At 41.0% G+C, this 25095-nt stretch overlaps 1 protein-coding gene and 1 long non-coding RNA gene across 9 annotated transcripts in view; one reads left to right on the top strand and one right to left on the bottom strand.

Moving 5' to 3' along the window:
* Positions 1-18243, top strand: part of LOC129206511 (mucin-5B) — a 51383-nt gene extending 33140 nt beyond the window's left edge. For 4 of the 6 annotated variants that reach the window (XM_054825761.1, XM_054825764.1, XM_054825760.1 and 1 more), the window contains exons 27-49: positions 280-364; positions 571-608; positions 1655-1810; positions 2639-2704; positions 3032-3124; positions 4664-4905; positions 5444-5621; positions 5919-6169; positions 6590-6773; positions 7188-7380; positions 8050-8228; positions 8752-8821; positions 8974-9095; positions 9460-9491; positions 9939-10116; positions 11103-11207; positions 11833-11873; positions 12954-13076; positions 14009-14104; positions 15276-15404; positions 16278-16317; positions 16982-17105; positions 17688-18243. In XM_054825761.1, coding sequence (XP_054681736.1) covers positions 280-364; positions 571-608; positions 1655-1810; positions 2639-2704; positions 3032-3124; positions 4664-4905; positions 5444-5621; positions 5919-6169; positions 6590-6773; positions 7188-7380; positions 8050-8228; positions 8752-8821; positions 8974-9095; positions 9460-9491; positions 9939-10116; positions 11103-11207; positions 11833-11873; positions 12954-13076; positions 14009-14104; positions 15276-15404; positions 16278-16317; positions 16982-17105; positions 17688-17862 — 2900 coding nt within the window. In that variant the 3' untranslated portion in view covers positions 17863-18243. The other 2 variants (XM_054825763.1, XM_054825765.1) reach the window with 2 other exon arrangements.
* Positions 8207-21164, bottom strand: LOC129206512 (uncharacterized). Of its 3 annotated transcripts, none has more exons than XR_008577181.1 (5): positions 20579-21164; positions 18243-18413; positions 15002-15063; positions 10331-10480; positions 8207-8348 (listed from the first exon to the last, which is right to left on the bottom strand). It is a non-coding gene; the product is annotated as an uncharacterized LOC129206512 (long non-coding RNA). The 3 variants fall into 3 exon arrangements; XR_008577180.1 differs by lacking the exon at positions 8207-8348 and adding an exon at positions 9131-9748 and having other exon boundaries at positions 18243-19837; XR_008577179.1 differs by lacking the exon at positions 8207-8348 and adding an exon at positions 9131-9748.
* Positions 21165-25095: the final 3931 nt, after the last annotated feature.

Below are 25095 nucleotides of genomic sequence, written 5' to 3'. Positions count from 1 at the left end.
TCATAGCATAATTTGTTGCCTTTAAATCTGGGGAGAGATAAAAGATCATTCGGTCTAAATTTGCAAAGAGTAATTATATGTTGACAAACAGAGTTAATTAAAACTTTTGGGAGAGAGGGAAAAAGAGCATGTGGAAAAATAATTGGTAGTATAAAGAACATTCACACTGTGATGACATTCGTTTTGGGATCAAATCTGCATCTGATAGAGTTATTTACGTGTTTTCCCTGGATCTATATACAGCAGACTAAGAATACTTTGTTTACTTTAACTTTCCAGGCTGTTACCCAGAGTGTAGTCCTGACAAGCCATATTTTGATGAGGAGAGCAGGAAGTGTGTGTCCCTCCCCGACTGCACTTCATGGTAGGTCAGTTGATGGTGAGAGAGTAGAATAGGACTGGAAAGGACAAGCTAGGCAACATTTGGTTTATGTTCATAGGCAATGGCAATTATCATTAAATCCTCCAGGAGTAGGCTTTTATGTAAAAGTAGATACCATTGCAGATATTGTTATTCCACATACTGATTCAAGTCAAAAACAAGTCTTCTACTTTTCTCTTTATCTTCAGTGATCCTGAAGAGAAACTATGTACTGAAGACTTCAAAGGTAACTTCTCACTACCCTCACCATTTACTGAGTGATGACAGGACTGAAACAACCCAACATCACATGTTACTGCAGGCATATTGGTAGTAGGACTCCAGCCAGATAGTTCAATAGGTGCACAGCAGTACAGATATATTTGATAAGCAAAATGCAGCCTTTGACCTGAAGAACTGTCTAAAGGATAATCATAGGGAGGAAGGAGAGAGGCATGAAATGTGGGATTCATCTCACCCAGGTAAATACCACTTCTCTACATTTACATTTCCTTGGTAGTCAGAGAGGACAGTCAGAAAGTAGTCTGAAGCAGGCCATTCATGGTACCTGTTTTAATGAGCACTTTTAGACCAGGGCAAATCTTGTAGAGGTGCTATTTCCTGTTCACTAATTTCATAATAAGCCTAGACAGACAGCTTGCGAGAGACATGTTTGTGTGCCTTAAGGACACACTTGCTTAAGGTATGGTATCAGTTCATTCCCATATCTGGGAGAAACCACATCCCAAAATGCAGGGTGACCCAGTAGACAACATATCTTTGGGTTTGCTACAGTAATAGATATATTGCCTTGGGTTCCTGAAAGTACATTCTCCAAAACCTGAAGAGATTCTTATATATTTAAATGAAATTGTTTATCACTGCATGTTCATCATTAATGGATGGAAATGACTGTGCAACACCTTCTGAGCCAGTGTTTTATGAGTCAGCAAGGCAGCAATCCCAGTCACTTTCCCTGCCAAGAGAGAATGCACCCATGCTGCATGCTGGGTGAGGACAGTGCCAATTCTGATGCTTTCACCAGCCAGTAGTTCCTCCATGCAAGCTGACTCCAAGGAACACCAGCAACAACAAAAATCCAGCAACTTTAAATAAACGAGGTAGACTCCCAGTGCAACTTCTCAAGTAGAGACTGAGAAAGTGTTTCAGCTGGGTAATTGTTTGATGATATGAGCTACAGAAGGGTAAATCTAGAATTTGGTTTTCTTGTAATTTGTATTTATATTACAAGTGTCTCCTGTTACCATGGCATTTGCTCTTTTGGTGTCTCAGATTGCCTTTGCTGCTACAATGGAAAGACCTACACCTTAAGTGAAACTGTATACAGCCAAGTATATGGGACTGAGTGTGGTGATGCTGTCTGTGGCCCTAACGGAGTGATCATTAAAACACTTGTCCATTGCAGAACATCATCCACACCAGCAAAAGGTACTAGATTTATAAGAGGTTTGGTGGTGACTTTATGAAAATCTGTAATGGTAATAAGATTCTTCCATCTTGGAAAAAGACTTTCACCGCATGTCTAGGATACACACAGAATTTAAAGCAGTTGCAGGTTCAGGAATGAAGGGTCAGAGTTTGTGGGTCTCATGGTGGGGACCAAAAGTGTAATTTTTATAGATTCTTACTGTCAATGGGGTAAAGAGAGAATAGAGAGATTTGGCCATTTTTCAGTACAGCTTTTACAATAACCTTGGGCATACCACAGTTGACATTCTTGTGTTGTTAGTCTTAATATTTCATACTTCTAAACCTTGTTTTTCTCCTTCTCATCACCTATATCACACTATGGTTCTTACTGTACTGTTTTCTTCATTGGAATAAGTCAGTCTCAAATGGGTCACCGGAGCAAGAAAATAAAGCTGCCTGGCGGTTTACTCCTGTCCTAAAAGAGAAGTTGCAGGGTGAAGGGGATGTGAATGAACAGAAAATAGGAAGTAAAAAGAAATGAAGAAAAGGTGGAATTTTGCCACATGATTATAGCAAAGAAAAATAAGTGGCTAAAAAAAATGTATATTATCCTAGTAGCAAATGATACAAAGGGGACAAGGAAAATTAAAAGCTAGCTTCTCTACTCAAGCAAGTGGAAGAGCTAAAGACTTGATGGTGAACCTGTGTTTGGTATTTACTAAATGTGTTAACAAGTGGAATAAGAAGTATAATGGAGTAATAGGTAGGGAAGGAAGGGCTATTGAAAGCAGAGTGTAGGTTGCATAGTAAAATGTCTAAATGATCTGTCTGTATTTGAACCAACAGATTCTTTGCAAGAAGGCATTAAAGGGCAAAATGGAGTGCCACTGGAAATCACCTCTCCAAAGTCAGGTGAAGTCCTGCAGGACTAGAAAGTTCAAAGAAACCTTAAATTGGAATGAATAAGCGACAGCAGAAGGGCTGTTTATTGTATTCTATATAGAAAAAATCTGACTACAAGGGGGAGTATGTGTGTATTATTCTGGTAGCATACAGTGTCATAGAGATGTATATAAATACAGAGAGCATGGTTTTAGTGTTTACCTGTACAGAATGTGGTGGGCCTATAAAAATGACTACTTTCCTCTTTTTGTGATTGTAGAGAATGTAATAGATGCCATAGGGCTTGAAAGTAGAGTAGTAGGGGATTTGAATATTAATTGATTTCATTTCCGGCAGAACCACATATGCAACTTGTAACATCTGCATCTCCATCATCGATGGTAGCCATTCCTTGCTTCTGCAATGACAATGGACAATTGATAAAAATGGGTGAGAAACCAAGCAAATTTTTTTTCATAGAATCATAGAATCGTTTCAGTTGGAAAAGACCTTTAAGATGATCAAGTCCAACAGTTAACCTAACATTGCCAAGTCCAACCACTAAACCATGTCCCTAAGCACCACATCTACGCATCTTTTAAATAGCTCCAGGAATGCTGACTCAACCACTACCCTGGGCAGCCCGGTCCAGCGCCTTGACAACTCTTTCAGTGAAGAAATTTTTTTCTATTATCCAACCTAAACCTGCCCTGCCACAACTTGAGGCCATTTCCTCTTGTCCTATTACTTGTTACCTGGAAAAAGAGACCAACACCCACCTGGCTACAACCTCTTTCAGGTAGCTGTAGAGAGTGGTAAGGTCTCCCCTCAGCCTCCTTTTCTCCAGACTAACCAACCACAGTTCCCTCAGCTGCTCCTCATAAGACTTGTGCTACAGACTCTTCATCAGCTTCGTTGCCCTTCTTTGGACACGCTCCAGCACCTCCATGTCCTTCTTGTAGTGAGGGGCCCAAAAACGAACACAGTATTCTAGGTGTGGCCTCACCAGCGTCGAGTACAGGGGCACAATCACTTCCCTAGTCCTGCTGGCCACACTATTTCTGATACAAGCCAGGATGCTGTTGGCCTTCTTGGCCACTTGAGCACACTGCTGGGTCATTTTCAGCCAGCTATTAACCAACACCCCCAGGTCCTTTTCCACCAGACAGCTTTCCAGCCACTCTTCCCCAAGCCTGTAGCATTGCCTGAGGATGTTGTGACCCAGGTGCAGGACCCACCACTGAGCCTTGTTGAACCTCATACAATTGGCCTCAGTCTATTATCTTGCCTGTCCAGATCCCTCTGTAGACCCTTCCTACCCTCAAGGGATGTGGGAAGATGTACTGTTAGATAAAGGTGCTTCAGCAAGTGCTTATTCAGCCTGCTGCATTTACACATTACCACAGGTTATTACATCTTTGAATTCTAACGCCTTCAGAAATACAGCTCTCCCATATCCTATAACTTTATCCTGGTTAGGATATACCTGGTGTAAGGAAGCTTATACCATATGTTAACTTCAGTGATCTCCAGCACAAACTCTGAATCCCAAACTGCTGAACATGGGCTTCTAATCCACAGTCATATTCCAAAAGCAGAGGATGGAAGTCTCTTCTTTATCTCTTTGCAGCTCCCGAACCACCTATCTCCTGGTCTTTGTGAAGACCAGATGCACTCAGTGATGTATTCAGTATTCCCACCTCTTGTAGTGATTTTCAGTTCCTGCTAATGTACTTAAAAGCAGAATTTCAGATTAGCCGCTGGTAGCCTTCCCTCAGTCTTTGCCATTTGGATGAATTGAGCTCAGGTTCAGTCATTGAATTCAAGCAGTTGCAGACAGACAGTCACACCTGAACAGGGCCCTCAGGTACAGGCAGACCCAACTAGTTAAATACAGGTCTAAGTATGTGGCTGATCTGTGATGCATAGACCTTAAGTTACCAGTTTCATGCACAGTCCAGCACTAACAGTCTGGTTTTGGCCTTGCAGGAGAAAATGTTTCTCTGCCAGTGAATATATCAGGTCGTTGTGCTTACTCTGTTTGCAATGCATCGTGCCAGATTGAATTAATTTGGGCAGAATGTAAAATTGGTCATAATGAGGCCCTCAAGATCTGTGATCCAGACTCCGAAGCCTGTCCACCAACATCGGCTCCCAGTGCAACAAGCCAAGTTCCTGCTTCTATGGTGACTCCTATGAGCGATTGTCTTGGGCTCATTCCTCCCAGAAAGGTGAGAGACTTGAAAGATCTGTTTCTTCAGCTATAGCATTGCCTACAGACAAATTTGATGTTCTCCTCTGATGCAGGTAACCACCTCTACAGTTGGACTGTAGATGTGGCTGAATTAGATAATTTAGAAGTATACCAGAAGCCCCCAAATAATTGAAGAAATAAGTTGAAGATTCTGTATTCTTTTCTGTATTGTATGTATTCTGTTCACCTGAAACATCTAAATGATTGTACATGGGCAGAGCTACCTAAGCTCAACAAAGGCTAGGAAACCACGTCTGGCACTGTGCCATCATCAGAAGTGGTCAGGACCTTAACAGTGAGTCCTGTACAAAATGTTGTAGAACAGAAGTAGATATCGAGGCTTTGTTGATTGTTATATGTTTCGTATTGCCTGGTCTCCAGAGAAAGAGTAGATACCAAATACTGCCATGCTAGAGAATTAACTGAATGGAGCATAGCTGCTGTGTGTGATTTTTACAGTTTTGTTACATTACTTTGTTATGTATCTCTTCTCTTCTTTTTCAATCCGTCAATAGTTTAATGAAACATGGAACTTTGGAAACTGCCAGATTGCCACTTGCCTGGGAGAAGAAAACAATATTAAACTGTCCAGCATGACTTGCCCTCCTCAGCAACTGAAACTCTGTGTCAATGGCTTCCCATTCACAAAACACTATGATGAAACTGGATGCTGTGAAGTCTTCGAGTGTCAGTGTAAGTACTGCAGCAGGAGAATTCCTGAAATTTATGTTATGCTCAGCTGGGCCTCAAGAGAGAGAAGTCTATGTGGTCAACATCTATTCATATTAATTCAGTAGTATGTAATGGAACAGAAGTCCCATCTAAAACATTGGCTGTTAAGAGCAGATAAGAGCGTTCTTGCCAGGCTAATTTTTCTTTATCAAACTGGTTATTTCAGCCTTCACTGAAAATGAGTAAAGGAATTAAAACCAGCTTGTACTTACAGGAAACTCAGAAGCCAAACTCGAAGTCTGTCACTCTGTCTTCCAGGTATTTGCAGTGGATGGGGAAATGAGCATTATGTGACTTTTGATGGAACATATTATCATTTTAAAGAAAACTGTACCTATGTCCTTGCGAAGTCAATTCACCCTGACTCTCACAACTTTTGGATTCACATAGACAACTACTACTGTGGTGTCATTGATGGAGCAATTTGTTCAATGTCCCTTCTCATTTTTCACTCCAACTCTGTTGTTATTCTGACACAAGCAATGGAATATGGAAAACAAACAAACTTGGTAAAGTATTATGTTAAAATGAATTTTCATTATTGTTTTGCTGTAGTTCTATTACTGTTCTGCCAAATGTCCTGTCACAAAGGATGAAGCTTGTAAAGAATGGGTAGGAAATTCAATTTCATTGCTTTCTCTCTGCCTCTTTTTTCTTTTGTGTCAACAAAAATTTGTATATTCTAAAAATTTAGGAAATGATCACATAATTAAAAGGTGTGGTTTTCTTCCTGGCATGAGTATTCAAATATAAATTACAACATATTAAAAAGGAATCAGAGACAACTGCTTAAATGACTGCCTTTGATATACTTCATTTGGTGCACCTGAGGTCTGAATTTGTACTCCTCTACTTTCCAGTTGCACAAACCATATACCTTACTCAACAGAAGAATGTCCATAGAGACCTTTTGTTTCTCTTCCTTTTAGATTTTGTTTAATGATAAGAAAGTTGTTCCAGACATTTCCAAGAATGGTATCAGGATAACCAGTTCTGGCCTTTACGTCATAGTTGAAATACCTGAATTAGATGTTTATATCTCCTACAGTCGACTTGCATTTTATATAAAACTCCCTTTTGGAAAGTTTTATAACAATACCATGGGACTGTGTGGTGAGTGTCCTCATCAGCTGACAGTAATGAATGCAATAAATTTTCCTCCTTCTTTCTCTCAACCCCTTGTAAGCATCTTTAAATGCTTGCAACTCCACTGATTTCTATTTCTCATAAATTTTAACAAATTTATCTCTATTTGGTGGAAAGACATGTCAGGCAACAGAGTTTTAAGTTACTTCCTTTCATTCTATTCACAGTCTTGGTGGATGGAGTTAGGCTCTTTCTAAGCCCTTCCTCTCAATCGTATCTACTCAATATGGGAATGTATGAAATCTGGAGAGTCCTGTGCTAGACAGAGCCATCTCAGTTTAACCACCAGAAGAAATGCATCAACCACCACGTTTCTCTAAAAGCAGCTTCATCAGCATTAACTGTCCACAAACTGTCACTTTGCTTTTATATTGCTACCAGGTACCTGCACCAACCAGAAGTCTGATGATGCTATGAAGAGGAATGGTGAGGTTATCGAGTCCTTCAAAGAGATGGCATTAGATTGGAAAGTCCCAGATACTACCAACAGATACTGTAATCCAGGTGTCTTAGAACCAGCTGAGATTGAATATCATCAGCACTGTGAGCCTTCCAATCTATGTAAAATCATCTGGTAAGATACCTCCCAAAAGTGCCAGAAAAATAAGTCCACAAGATAATTTTGTGCTTCACTACATGACTTGGGTGAAGTGCTTATAGGACATGATGAAAATGTGAAATCTAGCATACCTTGAAAAACTGAGCAGCGAACAGATGTGCTCCTGCATTTGGCAGATATTTTTCAGCTGCATGATGAAAATCAGTCCTCCCTTAATAGTGTCTGCTGCTTGGCACTCCCTCTGCCTGTCAGTTCTAGAGAGGCCTACCAGAAACTAGCTATAATTCAGTATCTGAAAGCTCTGGATAAAAAGGAACGCAGTCAGAATATAGTAAGTGTGTGTCTGTTTTAAAAATAATTTTGTGGTTTAAAACAGGATTGTCAAACATGCTGACATAAAATTGTCAGCATATAGAATTATAGCTGTAAGCTGTGCAGGAGACTTTTCCTTGCAGGTATCAGTCCAACATAAAATTGCTTCCTTTCAAAGCATTGTAAGGATTTGGAGGTAAAGCTCATTCTTAATTACGCTGTGTGGGTGTATTGCCTATCAGAGCAATTTGTAGTTGTGTCTTTACCTTGAGGCTTTCTCTGGGTGGGGATGGGTTTGGTTCTGAGTTGAATTCTGCTTTGGAAGTAGCCCAAGGAAGTGAAATGCCCTGTCTATGTCCTTGCTTTATGAAGGAACCTGACTGAGTGCCATAGCGTGGTCCCCCCCCAGCCCTACTACGAGGCCTGTGTGGCCAGCGGGTGCTCAGAACAGCACACCAGCACTGAGTGCCAGAGCATGCAGACGTATGCAGCCTTGTGTGGGCTCCATGGGGTCTGCGTGGACTGGAGGAGGCAGGCGAATGGGCAGTGCGGTAAGCCTGGGAAAGACTTGCTGGTGGTGAAGCAGCTCTGGTCTGTTCTTTCCTCACCTACACGCCTGTTTGTGTTCCTCTGCATCATCAGGCTTCAATCTTTCCTGAGCTGCTCTGGACCTGAGAAAAAGCAGAAAAAAATCAAAGAGGTTGTTCCAGTCCAGAACTGGTGCAAAACAATTGTGAAACAGGCCCATAGTCTCTCCTGAGCAGCTCAGCTGAGGAGCCCTGTGTGTCCTAGAGCTTCATCACTAGATGGCAACACACAGCTTCTCTCTGCGGGCTTTGCCCTGCTCAGGGGGACCCAGTGATTGGGGTAAGCACTACTAGGATTGTCACAAGCACCTTGCTGAATCCATTGATCCTCTCTTGCTGAAGACGCAGGGACCCCCTTGCTGGGCCGGAGCCTGGGCTGTGCGGATCCATGGGGCGGGCTGTGTTAGCGTGTTCAGTTCATGTGTTGTGAATTGAAGGGTTCGCATGGGTCTGGGCTTTCTAACCTGTGTGTTATAATGCTCCACAGAGGCCGTCTGTGCTCGGGATCAGGTATATAGGCCATGCGGGAAAGCAAAAAGAAACACTTGCTTCAGCAGGTGGGTCATTTCCTAAGGCACTTTTCAAGTCCATAACTTGAAAATTGCCAAGGAAGTCTGGAAGTTCACATTCCCTTGGGATTTAGGTGTCTGATTGTCCTGGGGCACATTTCTGCTTCTCATTTGCTCCTGTTTATATTCTAATTGTGCAGAGAAGTCGTTATGGACACCCTCCCCTCCCAAAATAACACACCAGTGTTTGTTGAGGGATGCTACTGTCCTGATGGAAAAATTCTGCTGAATGATCATGATGGCATTTGTGTTTCTGTCTGTGGTAAGAAATAATGTAAATGGTGGGATGGGAAGGGAGGATAAGACCCTGACTAGAAGAGCACATTAAGGTGGAGGTTCTGGGTATAGAGGAAACGGGGGAGACCTTGATACTGACCCTTTCTAGTTAGGCTTGAAATGTTTCAAATTGGCAGTTTCTGCCTGCTCTTATGCAGAAAGTGCAACTTTCAAAAGAACAAAGAGGAGGATCTTTAAGATGTTTTGGGTATGCAACCTGTGACTTTGCACTCTGGATCTCTCTTTGTGGCTGTTTCTCAGATTTCAAGACCTTCCTTCTATTCCTGTCCTCCGGCTTCTGTTTTCCCTGGTTCAGTTATCATTAAAGGAATCTATAATTCATTTTATAGGTTGCACTGCACAAGATGGGTCAGTGAAACAGGTAAGAAAAAAGAAAATACTGTCATTATACTATAGCTGGGTGCTGTGACCTCCTGTAAAAATTACTGCATGAGTTTATTCTTTTAATTCTAAGCTTAAATACCAGTGAACTACAATGACAGTGAGGAAGATAACAGCAGATTTTATTAACTCCAGAACTTTATTAATTACTTGAGGTACAGGAGCAGAAATAGCAGTTTGTGGGAATCACTGTTTCCTGATAGAAGTACAATGCTTCTGTTCTGGAAACACATAAACCTGCAAAGGAAGGTGGCAGATAATAGCATTTTTCTTACTGTTCCCTTCTCTTTCCTCGGGGATTTGAACTCTGATTTTCCCACATAATAAATTAGGGCAACCCAGCCTTACACCATCTTGCATCAGGCATTTATTAACATAATGCTCCTAGTTTTTGCTCTCTGAACTACTGTCCCTATTATTTTCACAGCCTAGAGAGGCTTGGGAACACGACTGTCAATACTGTACTTGTGATGAAGCAACCTTGAATATCTCTTGCTTCCCCCGCCCTTGTATTAAATCTCCACCTATCAACTGCACTAAAGAGGGCTTTGTACGCAAAATAAAAACACGTCTGGATGACCCATGCTGCACAGAGACAGTCTGTGGTGAGTAGATAATTCAGATGTCATAACGCAGCATCATTTGCCTTTAGTAGCTATCCTCAAGTGAGATCTGGTACCCCACAGGCACCAGATTCAAATAAACACACTGGAGTGGTCATTTCTTCCAAATACATGCCAGGAGCTCTTGCTATCAGCAGAGATCTCCTCTGGTCCAGCTTGTATTCTAAACTAGTACCATGACCTGCCAGATACTTACGTTAGAAAATCTCCATGGACCACTGGGACCAGCAGTCACTTCACTGGATCCTCTGGCTCTTGTCCCTTCTGACATGAGAGGGTGATCCTTGCACAGAGATCCATCCAGTAAGGGAGGATGTGCTCATCTTCCAGGCCCCCCCAAGGCTTCCTGTGGAGGTTGTTGATATATGTTTGCCCTCACCTTTCCATTTGCATCCTCCTGGTCCCAAATGCCCTCCACAGCACAGAATGTCCCCATCAGCCTGCTCCTGACCCTGGCCATTCCCAGCACCTATAAGAAGATGCAGGACAGATAATCCTGACAATGGTGTTTTTCTGTTCCTCATCCCTTCATGCTGACAGGCAGAGGTCTGTTAGGCTCCTTGGATGCCTTGAGGGGGCAGTGGGCACTGTCAGGGTACTCTGCCTTGCATGTCCCAACCTTTACATTTTTGACTCTCATTCACTGCCTCTTCATTTTTTCCACTCTCTGACTCATTGCCCCAACTTGTTTCTCTGTCACTTCTCTGACATGAGGGTGTTCAGTTTTTTTAGAGATGACATCCAGTGGGGGAAGAGAAGCAAGAACAACGGCCGGAAGTCTATGTCCAGGAAAGAGCTTTACAGTAGAGCAAGCTTAGAGATACTTCACCTGAACATGTCCCAAACTCCAAAAAAGTGTGGCTCAAGAATCATCTATTTCTACTCAATTTCCTGGATGTTCAAGCTTTGTCTGCAAGTAACACTGCTGGACGGGATGCTTTGTCTTACTTTATCTCTGTTTGTTGCAGAATGTGATATAAAAACCTGCATTATCAACAAAACAGCATGTGACTTAGGCTTTCAACCTGTGGTTGCTATATCTGAGGATGGTTGTTGTCCTATCTTCTCCTGTAGTAAGTACCATGTTTCCATAAGGTGTTTTATTTATTCCTGGAGCTATTTAATGTTTTCTAAATGAGTTACAATCATAAGCAGTAGCCTGTCCCCTTCTCTCTCAGCATTTACAATTGGTGCTTTTTTTTTTTTTGGAGGTAGAATTAACTGGTGCAGTATTCAATGAGTCTAAGTTATTGGTCAGATACTGAATGTCAGTTACATTGAACGTATCCAGAAGCTCTGCTTCCAAATTATATTTCTAGATTCACATACCTGATCCAGTTCCCATTGGCTCTGTTACCAGCAAGGTGGTTAACAATAAAGAAAAGCTCAACTAATTTCAAGCACTGGTAAAAAACTATGAGGTGAATAGATTTTTCTATATGGAAAATACCAGGATATAGAATTATCCCCCCATTTCATGCATAACATCTGAGCAGATGTTACATGTGGGCTTCCAAATAACAATTAGCACCATGTACTACTTGGTTTTTTCCACAATTTTGTGTGGGCTATTAAGGCTAGTGAATAAGTTCAGTTCTACTCTTTGTCTCCTCTAAATCACTCACAATTCAGAGATGGGTACAGTAACTGTTTCCATCACTCCTAGCACATGCTTTTCATTTTATTTTCTTCTTACAGTACCAAAAGGTGTATGTGTTTCTGAAGGAGTTGAATTTAAGGTAGGTTTTCTTCGAGACACTTCCTTCCCCAAGTTAATGCTGTCTGAGTCAGAATTTTCTGAAGTTGTTATTTTCAACACTCACATAAAAAAACAAGATTAGAATGGCCTGTAATTTTTCCCTGCCAGTAGTCTTATGTACTATTGGAAATGTTACTGAACAGGTAACGCTAGAGACCAGTAGCTTGCTTACTAGATGAGATCTTACCTATGTTTTAGTGTCAAGAAGTCAGAATTGTGATCGAATACAAGTTTTAAATCTCATTTGATGTGGTAAGTTTAATTACTAGGTTAAACTGAGTGAAAATTGATGCATGGAATTTATGAGATAATGTAGTAATTTATTTAACACGATACATTTGGGAGTGTTCATTTTATAGACTCATAGAATCATAGAATGGTTTGGGTTGGAAGGGACCTCAAAGATCATGTAGTTCTAATCCCCCTGCCATGGGCAGGGACACCCTCCACCAGACCAGGTTGTCCAAAGCTCCATCCAACCTGGCCTTGAACACTTCCAGGGATGGGGTATCCACAACTTCTCTGGGCAACCTATTCCAGTGCCTCACCACCCTCTCAGTAAAGAATTTCTTCCTAATAGCTAATCTAAATCAACCCTCTCTTACTTTAAACCCATTACCCCTTGTCCTGTCACTATACTCCCTGATAAACAGGCCCTGACCATCTTTCCTGTAGGCCTCCTTCAGGTACTGGAAAGCTGCAATTAGATCTCCCTGGAGCCTTCTTTTCTCCAGGCTGGACAATCCCAACTCTCTCAGCCTGTCCTCATAGGAGAGGTGCTCCAGCCCTCTGATAATTTTTGTGGCCCTCCTCTGGATTCGCTCCAACAGCTCCATGTCTTTCTTGTACTGGGGACCCCAGAGCTGGACGCAGTAGAGTGACAGTGTGCATACTGACAGTGTGAGGTTTTAGAGATCTGCGGGTATTCATTTCAGGAAGTTCTTCCAAAAATAAATCCCAAGCATAAGCCGTCATTTTCAATAGTCCAGGGATGTATGTTTATTCTAAAATCCACTGAATTCTTGCCATGGCCTGTCTCCTCTCTCCTCTTTATTTCCAGCCTGGGGCAATGGTACCTAAAAGCTCTTGTGAAGACTGTGTGTGCACAGATGTGCAGGATGTTGTGACACAGACCAACCGCATCCAGTGTGTTCCAGTGAAATGTCAAACCACCTGCCAGCAGGTCAGCGCTGCATGCTCAGCCTCCCTGACCACGAACAATCACTGTTGAGGAGATGTACTGTAAAACTGAAATAGTATAACTGCTTCCTCACTGAAAGATACCAGGATGCAATCTTCTATTAGATTTTTTCTAAAGTCCTTTTTAGGGTGCTGGTTATTTTTGCTCTAGCAAATTTAAGAGATCACCCTTGGAAAGATGCCTTGAGGGAGAACGATTGCAAACCTGTTAAAGAGAAGTCCGACTGCTGAAAGATGAAGTTTGTGCCATTCTGTTGGTGTTGCCCACTGTCAGCTCAAAAATTAAAATTGTAAAGAAACTACACAGTGGTTTGTATGTTTCCAGACACTTCTCAGTACTCGTGAGCTGAGAGTCTGCACACAAACTGTTCAGTCTATTACTGAATGTAAGCAAAGAGTGGTTTCTTTTCCATTCTTGCTCAGATAAGGCCAGACCCATCACCAATCCTAAAAATGGACAAAACAATTATCCTTTATCCTGAAGCCAGCCACACCCACACCCATCAAGAGAACAATGGATACCTAAAACACAGGGAAGGAAATAACTGATGCATGATCTTTGCATGTCTCACAGCAGCAATTCTTGTGGATAATCATATCAGATCTAGCACTGGATTGTGCAAGCAATCATATGCTGAATTAATTTATTTGGCCTGATGTGCATTAGCCCAAAGAACAGCCAATGACAGGTTCTTCGTGGTAACCGAAGTGCCCTGAAATCACTATTCAATAAGGGAAAGAAATTGCCAGCTTTGATTGTCAGGCTTAAAGTGGTTCCAATGGGTTTCTAAAGACAACAGAAATGAAACCAGAAGGTTTCATTTCCTCTGCCATCTCCACTGTGGCTTTGATCCTAAGGTGCTTCATGGACAAGACATCAAGTAACATAGCGAAATGGAAACTTTATTTCCACAGGGTTTCCGCTATGTGGAAGAGGAGGGTCAGTGCTGCAGCCAGTGCCAGCAAGTGGCATGTGTGGCAAATTTTCCATCTGGCAATGTGACCATTGAGGTAAGCACTCCCTTGCGCTGCACACAAGGCTGAATTATCAAAAAGACCTGAGCATTTTTTGAACCAGTGTCATACATTTGGGAAGTCCTCTAGGAGATTTAAAAATGTCTGTATTTCCAGAGTAGATGTAGATGTTTATACAACTACTCTCTGCTGTGTACATCTCACAGGCACCACTGTGTTGAAAATTATGCATCTCTGGCGGGAATGGAAATCATGTTACCCCCACCTCCTCCTGACATGCAACAGAGAGAAAGAATTTGGAGGGGACGGTGACACTGTGTAATACTGCTTTTGCAGAGATACGTGAGCTGGCTTCACATCATATTACTCTGATCTGGAAACAGTGTCATTATCTTGCCCTGAAGATACAGGGCTAAATAGTGTGAGCAAGCTGATACAGCTGTACTACCACTAGTTCTGAATTTGCTGAGGTAGAAATCAAAAGTGGCATGGCTGCTGTGGTGTAGTGTGACTTGGTAACACACCCAGGTAATACATTATTGTGAGCGTAGCATTGTGTAGACATGGGCTGAGCCTCAGGCTAGCTCTTTGGTTTTATTACAGCCTACTACTCCTGTGAACAGTTAATGATGCTGCCTCAACCAGTGACTATTGTCTTACATATTATTGCTTCTCTGGTGGCTCTTCTGTTCTGCATCTTTTCTATTTCATCCTTTTATTGATAAATTATCTTGCAAGCTAGCTTCTCCTGTGCCAATATACAATTTTTATGTTTCCATGAGGAGGCTTTGCATTTATTCATTAACCTCTAATATAAAGACTTTTCTTTCACACTTTTTGCTTTTTCCCCATCTATTAAAAAACTGTTGAAATCCTTTAAAAGAATTATTTTCTTTTGTGTATATTTTATTCCACATACAGTAACACACCTACCTTCTGGCATTTCTGTTCATACCTCTATCCTCATTCTGCCACCAGCTTTTGATTCTTTCCACCTAGGTGGCGAGAGAAGGGATTTTGCATAGGCTAGTAGTGGGTGAACTTGGCACATAATTTACAGATGTGAGTTCCAAACATGTCAGCACTTTCAGAGTGATATGAACAACCCAGTCCCTCCTGCCAGTTCATTGACCATATTACTGTTGCATTAATGTATTTTTATTGCTATACTATATTGGGTCGAGATTTTTTTCCTGTTTTTGTTCAGGTTGGGAAGAGTTATAAAGCTCCATATGATAACTGTACTCAGTACACATGCACTGAATCAGCTGGCCAGTTTTCCTTGACTAGTACGGTAAAGGTCTGCCTACCATTTGAAGAATCAAACTGTGTCCCAGTAAGTATTTTAGAGAAAAAAAAAAAAAAAAAGGCTTCTGGAATGAGTCCTGCTGCTGCACTGGGAGTTTTCTGTTTTGTATGAGCCACTTCAGTGTTTCTTGATCTTTCTGAGCTGATCATCCTTGTTTGAAGGAAATATGTCTTTTCAGCCCTAAATGGAGTGTCCCAGTAAACCAAAACTATTTGCAAACAACCCACACATTTTACTTGTTGTGGGATAAGCGCTAGAACTTGAAAGAGAAGAGTATTGGGGCATTAGCAAGTTGGGATTTTTCATGACTTGAGAAATGCCAGTGTTACAAAATGCAATTGAGCAACTGGTAACTCACCATGGACCCTTGGGGAACCAATGAACATTGTGTTAGAAATACTTGGTGCACCACTAAGCAAAAAAGTGGTACATGAATGTGCAAGTGGTATCATTCATGCTCTGGCTTTCAGCAATTAGTGGTTTCCAGTAACTTTCAGAAGCATTGTGTGAAAACCAAAGCAGGGACAGTCATTGACTTGAATTAGCTTTGGGGTAGTTTCTGCGCAGGTCAGGCTGTTCAATTCCAGGAGCAACTGTCATTCTCTGGGGCTGGTTTTTTTTTGTGCTGGCTTCAGTAGGACCTACATAATGTCAAGCACGTGTTACGGGACATCTTACCTGGCTTGTGAGAGGATATATAGTTTTAAGACAATTCACTCCCTTGTTTCCTGGATTATTTTTTTTAAAACAATTTTGTATATAATTGGTACACAAATAGGTCTGATGAGGAATCTGTGTTGGTTAGAGATGAGTGAATATACCTGAACTCTCATTGTTGCTACTAGCTGCTTAGCAGTATGTGCATCTGAACTGTTCTGGTTATGTTTGCTTTCAATACAGGGGACAGTTGATGTGACTTCAGATGGCTGTTGTAAGACATGTGAGTGCATTAAATCACTGATTCCCTATTCCAATACTGTTAAGTTCTCCCCTGCTTGTAGTCCTGTCCTGTTTCTGCATGCACTGAGAGTCTGCAGTTTCCACAGACTGGAAGACTGTTCTTACAGCAGCAGAGCTGTTTTGTACCTCACAGCTGAGGCTAAAAATCTGTCTCATTCTTCCAATGGGGACACTAGCATTCTTTGATCTTTTCTGTGTGTTTAAATAACTGAAACACTGTTAGTTTGAACTGTAAGAAAATTTGTAGAAAATATGCTCTGTACCATCTGGAAATTGCATGGAAAAAAGGTCTTTTTTTCTCTAGCATCCATCCACAAATCATAGGTCATTACAGAGTCACAAATGTCACTTACAGCAGTTTTAAAAAAAACCAAAACCCTTCATGTCTCCTCTAGTTCTTGGTTCAACAGTATTTTTACACAAACTTACACACAAGTCTTCATTTAAGCTAGTCCACAAATAGAAAAGTGCCTTGACCAACAGGAAATTGCTTTGCTGAATTAGTGCCTCTTTGCACTCTAACTTCTTTCTTTGGTTATGCATTTGAACTTTAAAAAGATCTGCCCTTGGTTTCCTAGCAGATGCCATTCAAAACATTTACTCCCCAGTCTGAAGAAGTCTAACAGAAGTGTTCTCCTACACAGGTGTTGACCTGCCGCATAAATGCAAACGCAATGTGAAAGAGCAGTATATCGTCCACAACAACTGTAAGTCAGCTGCTCCAGTCCCAGTGCCCTTTTGTGAAGGGACATGCAGTACCTATTCTGTGTAAGTAGGACACTTTTCTCTGTCCTCCCCCATGTCTGGTCTTCCTGGGTTCTTGTCACCAGTTGGCTGCAGCTGTTTGTACCCTTCCTGTTGTTTAAAAGGACCTGGTTGGGAAACTGGGTGTGCAGAACAGCAGTCATTAGCAGTGTGACTAAATGTCTTTAGTGTGACAGGAGTGTCTTACCTTAGTTAGGAAAAGAGGTCCCTTTGAAAAGACATCAGCCAAATTTATTAACTACCTGTTCTTAAACATCTCCTTATGTTGTTTTTGAACAGCTCTGGTGTTTAGTCGAGTTTTTTCCTGCTCTTTGGGCTCTGCATGAATTGTTCCTTTCTGTCTTGCCAAAATGGGCCTAATCCAAAATCCACTGAAGTTACTGGGATTTTTCCCACTGGTGTCAGAGGATCCGGCCCTGCATGTCTAGTAGCATCCTGAGGAAAGACTGTTCTGAATAAGCAGAAAAATAGATAGGAAATTTTGCTCCTCTGCTTCTTAGAAGTACCTCCATTTGGAGCAGCAAATATGGATCAGTTTGGGAAGACAACAGGCAGCAGACTGATGTGCAAATCTCATTTCTATAGGTATTCCTTTGAGGCCAGTGAAATGGAACACAAATGTATTTGCTGCCATGAAAAAAGGAGTCACGAAGTGAAGGTGGAACTGGTTTGCTCTGAGCATAAGACAGTCCAATTCACATATGTGCATGTAGATGAATGTGGATGCGTAAAAACAAAATGTCCAAAGATGAGAACATGAGCATAAAAGAAAGGAAATATTTCAGCTCCCATTTAATGCTTCCCTAGCAAGTGAGTAGTTTAGAAAACAGCTGTGAGTAACCTTGAAATGACCATACTTCTCTCTTGTGCTTTTTCCTTCTGGTATTATATGCAGTTATGGAAATTAGCTAAAATTTTTACTCTAAATGTTTGTAGAATAAACTTCATTTCAAAGAGGACTTGTTCTCCTGTTTCAGTGATACTGCTAATGGGGCAAGGTGGCTAACGTCTTTAATCATATAGTGGTGTATAAACCAAGGTTATTACAAGACAGTCTAGAGACAGCTGATGCCTTTCAAAAGTCCAGCCTGAAGAAAGTGCACACTGTAAAACCATAATTACACGCATCACTTCATTTACCTTAGAAGGGAAACAGCAATCACTTCCACAGCTGCGGTTCAGTCAGACAGGCAGGACTCAGCTCAGAAGAGCATTTGCGTTCTTCTCCCCCGTGGTCCTGCACCTACTTTGGCTGTGACTCTGGGTCACTGGAGGAAAGCAAGGTGCTTTTTTCCTTCTGCACAGTGAGCACTACATCAGGAGTATAAAAACATGTTTTACATATACTCTACAAAATTGCTATATTTGCATCCTTATTGTGAGTCCTTATCTCACTAGTGTTTTTTTATTATTTGTCAGCATCAAACTCTGAGCTGGGTGTCAGGTGAGAGACTGATGTTCAGTCTCACTACTGGTTATGTGACTATGATTTGTGTTATAAACGGCTGAGTCCCAGCTAGCATGCCCAATGGTACTAGTGACGGTATCTTATATGGACAGGGATCAAAATAGTCCAACAATACCTTTGGAGTACACAAGGAAGGCAGATGCTTCTGCTACTTGAACAGTTTAGTCTTGTGTGACCTGAAAGAGAACTGAGGACTGTGACTTTCTTAGAGTGTGGTGTCCTCAGTCTGCTGTGTGGGGGCTTATGGGAATTGTTTTGAAGGGAATGCTTTCGAACCAAGTAGATATGAAGTGCATTAACTGTTAGCTTTCCATTTTAAAATGCTGCAGCTATTGAGCCCCAAGTAACCTTTAATTTAATTATTTTTCATAATAAATCATTTCAGCTGATGTCACATTACTTTCCTGTGTTCTGTTTCGTTATGGTGTTACTGATGTCAAAATTGTGAGAATCCTTGACTTTGAATAAGCATAGGAGTTGAATGATATGTGTTTTTCTCTGCTCTCACCGGAGAGTCCCATGCTTATTGGGTCATCAGTGTGATGCAATAGGGCAGTCCATGTTATGTCTCTGCAGGATTCAGCTCAGATTGTTTTAACTAACCCGTTCTCCAGCCCCTTTCTGGAATGATTTGTCTCAGCCTAAGACTGGTGCATAAGAGCTCTTGGGAAGTTATCAGTTTCTCAGCATTGGATATTTTGAAATCCAGGGTAGCTGGCTTAGACAGCTGAACTCAGAAGAGGTGAATTTCATCCTTTGTTTTTTATTCTGTTTCCTTATAAACAATAAAAGAGATACTGGATGTACCTAATGATCACAGTAGCAATAGGTGCGCTGCAGGTGTCTGGGAAACATGAACAACACAATTCAACAAGGTGTTTATGCTGAAGTAATGAATTACAGAATCATAGAAAATCTGAAGTTGGAAAGGACCCATAAAGATCATGGAATTGAACCTAACTCTCCCATTCCCAGCCTCTGCACTAGTCAGTGGACCAGTTTGCTTGATTATAAATGATAAGATTCTCCAAATAATTCAGTTAACTGTCACTGCAATGCAACTCCCTTGGAAGGCATGTGTTGCAATTGCTTGATAGTGAGGCTCATGTATAAATTTCACATTAGCCCAGAAAACGTTCTTACTGATACAAATCAAGTGCATGCATGCTTTTACAATGCAAAGAACAGCAGCAAAAAAGGACATTCCTTTCTTTCTTCTTGCCTTTCCCTGAGGGGGGGAGAAATCGTTCTTGAGTGCTTTTGTCATCTGAAGAGTAAACAGACTTTGTAAATAGTCAGATACACACTCATGTAAACCCTGAAAATCAATGCCTCTCAGCAGGATAGCTTAGCAAGAACGTGATCAGAAACTTTTCCCACCTCTGCATTATTTTCAGGTGGAAGAAGGGCATAAAACACAATCTAATCCTTCCAACCTGGTATTCTATGATTCTATGATAATCTTACCAGGTGTAATTAGATTTCTGTTCTCCTGTGTGTTTTACTGATGATGAGACTTTATACAGAAACTGAGAATGGCATTGATTTAAAGGTATACTTTCCTGTTCATTTTTGGCATACATTTTGCTTTTCAGGTAAGTGAAATGCTGGAACCAAAGGCATATTCCCATCTCCAGAGTGCTTTTGAACAGAGGATCATGTGAAAACTCATATACTCCTGCTTCATTCCCAGTTACACCTGGCACTTCATTTACTCCCTCAGTTCAGCATCTAACTGGCCTGTGCAATACTATTTACAGCTCTGATGGCTGGGTATTAAAGTGAATTCATTAGTCCTCTGTTCACAGCTGCAGAATCCTATTTAGCTGAGATGCAGCCAGCAAGGCAAAGCCTCCTTAATGAGAACTTTCAGCTTCCTCAGTTCAGAGACAGTCAATCAAACATGTCTCCTCCTCCCCCCAGAAATGCACAGAAACAAAAATCAGCCTGAAAGCTGCTCCATCTTGGGAATGTGTTACATTGGAAGCAAATAGATTTAATGACTCACTTGCAAGCTGGCCCTTCTTGCTGGGTGGCTCTGCCTCTGCATGCAGCAGCATTGCTGCTTGCCCAGAGCAAGCTGGACTGTAGGTAAGGTCTGTGTGTCCTTCTTTAGACTGTTGTCACAAGCCCCCCACCAGAACTGGCAAAGTTGAACAAAGGTGGCTCTTCCAGGAAAAGCTTCTCTGTGAATGCTTGACTTGACCATCACCCTGTTGCCACTGCTGTGTGGCTGCTTCTCACGTGTACACAGTCAAGCCCTCATCTGTAGCCCCAGGCCATCTCTTCCAGTTAGTGACTAGTCTCTGCAAGTCAAACATTTCCCTGGCGTAACTCAAGAAAAATCAGTGGCATTGCTCCAAGTACTGTTTCTTCCTTTTGCGTGAATTCTTTACACCAGCATCCACTTCAATAGGGTAACTCCAGGAGAACCAGCCTTCAGGTGAGCCAGTTGGGTCAGGGCTTAGCTGGTTTCAGCCTGTAGCCATTCTTTTCTTATCATGCGAGGATGGTACTCCCACTCAGAGAACAGTTCTGAAGCAACACACCAGGAAGTATTGTCCCATATTGCTAAAATAAATATTTGCCGGACATACTGCCTTGTGTCAGGTGAACAAGTCCTAAGACACTCTATCGTGTCACTGGTGTGCACTGAGCCTGGGTTGCCATTATGAGATGAACTCTGATTTGCCTATTGATTTGTGGCTTGGAAAGGTCAGTTCCCAACACTACTTTGACGTAGTTTAGCTAAATTTTTGTTTGACTTTTGTTACCAATTATTGGTATTCGCAAGGAAGAAAAGAAAATTAAAGGTGTACTCTGGATTTTTATTTGGGGAGAAGCACTGTTCTTTTAAAAACTTTTCCACTGAGCGGATCTCCTGGCTGTGGAATCGGACATTTACTGTTATCTATGGTGTGCTGTATTGATATCAATCTATTCTGGTATCTAGAATCTCGAGCCTAAAACAAAGACTGTGAACTGTAAATGCCCTCTAATACAGAAGGGATTGTTTAAAAGAATGCTGCACCTATTTTGTTTCAGCTTACCGGCTTAACAATTAGAATGAGAAAGTTGCAATGTAAGCATGAAAAAAAATTGTCTAAATATCACTCAGGAAAGTTATCTGATTAGTAATGAACCAGAAAAAAAAATAATCTGGCAAATTCAATGGATCATCTTGCAGGTTAGAGGGGGAGACCAAGCACTGGGTGGTCTCAAAGCTGTGCCTGACTCTTCTACACATTCCATGCTCAAATACATGTTCTTGGCCTTGTTTATATTTCCTTTCTGATCTAAGATAACGATAAAGGTAGGCCTTTGTTTCTTTTATATGATTGTAACATTTAAGTTCATAAAGCCTTTTTGCAGTAGTATATAACATGCTATTTGCAAACCTGAAGCAGCTACACTCACTTTTGTCAGGCATCCCAAACATCCTTCAGGAGAAAGAACTGTGACAATTTTCCAAAGACACCAAGACAAAGGTATCAGTTGTGAAAATCTTTCTGGTTTTTACACTTCAAAGGATCTGATTATTCAGTGTCTTTAGGCCAACAATAGAGTCTCAGTTTACATATACAAGGCCATTCTCACATCCATTTAATTATTTGACAACAGCAATCCCTCTCATTGCAACTCCATCGGCCGTGAGCCCAGGCAACTGGCTTTGTGTCAAAAGTAGGCCAGGGTTTGATCATAAAGCTACAGAGAGGTTGTAATTTCTTATGCACTTTACGTTTCTCTAGGTGTGAAGGCCCAGTTTTCATCAGTAGTCTCTAAGGCAGTTTAATTGATACTCACTGGCTTTAATTTAATGATTTTTTTAATGCCAAGGGAATCTGTCCAGTGGCTTCCTGTAACTGTAGGTTGATGCCTCTGTTTCACTAAAACCTGCATTCTGTGAAGGCCTGTTTTTAAAATATCCTCTGAAAGAAAATTATTTAACTACTGATCCTCCAGAGGATTCAGTCCAGTGAGTTATCCCATTGATATAAGTGAAGAAATCAAGGAGGACTGCGTGGGTAGGCTCTGGTTCATCCCATTTACCTAAAAAAAAGTAAATGTAAATTAGGACTTGATGCACTGTAATCTTTCTGAGTAGTTACTGAAAATTGCTATGCATCTCACCTAGAGTTCAACTGTTTTCTGGAAATGCTGCTACCTCTTCCTCTTTTGACTTCATAGGCAGTCTAAGGTAAGTACAGCCCTATCTCATCTAAATTCTTTAAAGCAATGTAAGAAGTTGATCCCAAATGCCATTTCATAATATTTGTAAAAGAAAGCACCAGATATTTACCACAAATCTGCCAATCCTATGTCCTGCCTTGAACATCTCAACCATGCTCAGGACTTTCAGTGAAAGACCCTTTCACTCTTGATTTCTAATAAGAATTACACTGAGGACAGTTTCATTATTTTTGACAGGTTCTTTGGTGAGGGCTCCATCTCCCTTTTAACATTTGTAGGGGTCATGTGAATTTTCCCTTTACTTCCTTTTGGTTTTTCAAATGTAGTCCTCAGTAAGTGATCTCATTCTCAACCCTGACACAGAGTCTTATTTTGACCTACACCAATGCCCCTTAGCATGACTCCAACAAATCAAAGGGAGGTTAAAATTGGGACAACTTATTAGGCAGGGGGTTTGCAGACATTCCTATGTATTTTCTATGTAAATTAGATTCAGCTTGAATTTCTGAAGGTCACTGAAGAAGTGTGTAAACTCTTTAGTGTTCCAGCTCTGAAATGCTTTTTCCACGTCACCACCTCTCCCTATGCTGCTATTCAAAGATAGTTATTAGGCAAGTCCATTGCCACTCCTTTACAGCATCTTGCCTTCACTTCCTTACATATCCAGGCATTTTCCTCTATTGACTGATCCATTTTGCATAATGCCATAAAAGCCTGGCTTAAAACCAGAGTTTAATCTGACCCTCAGTAAGCATTGTTCTATAAACAAAAGGCTACCAAAGTGCAATGTAGCCATACCAGCTGCTATTTTATGGCCTGGAATTAGCTTTTCCCCCCAGTGCTATTTCTCTCAAGGACCACAGCAGATACTTTTACATCCCCCAGCACCCCAACTTACTTCTAGCTTGCCCACTTATACTTTCTGTTGGCTCTTGATGATCTCCAGCTTTTTCAGATGCAGTCATTTCAGGATAGGCATGGAAAGATTTCCTCAGTATGCATTATATGCTATAAATTCATCTTTCTTAACTGCTACCCCAGGAAAATTTTCAGGAACTGCTACAATTCATTACACCCTTCCTAAATAACTAGTTTGGGAAATCCTTAAAATAATTTTTATAGCTTGCAATGCTTGCTCTGTATGGTGAAGTGCATGTCTGGGGCTGTTCACTGAGAACCAGAATAGCCCCTGTAGCACCAGTGTGCATGCTTACTCTTCTACATCACCAAATAAATTGGACTGGACATCTTCCTAAAGACATCTGTGCCTTTCCAGCAGCAAGTAGTTGATTGGGTGACATTTTTGTATCCCATGTTGTGCTGCTCACACTAGATTATAATAATAACCCTTATAGCCTTCATAAAAGGAAAAGCAGTTTCAGGCATGTTCTCACTCTACATCCACACTTTCATAATTGGATAATTAGGTATTTGATTACTGGTCATGCAAAGATTTCTGGCAGAAACAGAAGCTATGCCTATTAATTCACTTTTCCCTCAAGCTCAATGACTCAAAAAACATTTGAAAAAAAAAACCCAAGGGAAAAACTAAACAAACAAAGTTTTCCCAGCAGTCTCATATTTTGCTTTCAGAGCAATGCTTGAGAGTGTACTCAACTTCCCTGATGTGTTTTTATTAATAACTAATGAATTAAGCTGCTTGCTTTTGATGTTGATTTTTCACTGCAGAGTAAGACTCAGTGAAAGGAGTTTCTTTGCGTCCTGGATATGAGTGTCATTGCTGTGTTTTAAGTCTACCTGACTGATATTTGTCCTGGGATAGCATGGCACTTCTGATAAAAAAATTATCTGTTCTATAAAAATCCTAAAGAAATTAGTCATTATTTTATTTGATGAACAGTTCTACATCACTGTGTAATGTCACCCTTGCTCGTAGATACTGGGGGATTCCATAATTTAGTTACATTTCACTGGTACTGTGAATTCACTTTGAATTCTCTGGTTTCTAATAGCTTTGAGCCTGATTCTTTTCTAGTTTCTAGTTTATAAATCTGGGATAATTCAGGAATAATTTTTTTTTTAATCACAGCTTTTTATTAAAGCTGTAAAACTGAACTACATTTTTAGTTTTTATTTCCCTCTAAGGTGGTCTTCTTGCCAGAGAAAAATTCTCCTAACAGAACAATAAATAACAAAGTTTTTCATTTTCATCAGCAAAGATGAATAATTTGTACGTGGAGCTTGTAAAACACTGCAGGCTCCAATTATTTGAACAGAATAGTCTGTTAAAAATGCATGCAAGGGATTATTTGTAATTAAGAACTGTTTCTCCTTGTTCCCACAGTCAAAACAACGGAGCAAACATTGAAATAT

Source organism: Grus americana, chromosome 5 (assembly GCF_028858705.1).
Source record: "Grus americana isolate bGruAme1 chromosome 5, bGruAme1.mat, whole genome shotgun sequence".
Taxonomy (NCBI): domain Eukaryota; kingdom Metazoa; phylum Chordata; class Aves; order Gruiformes; family Gruidae; genus Grus; species Grus americana.
The sequence above is the reverse complement of the archived record's forward strand: the minus strand, read 5'-3'. Positions and strand labels throughout refer to the sequence as shown.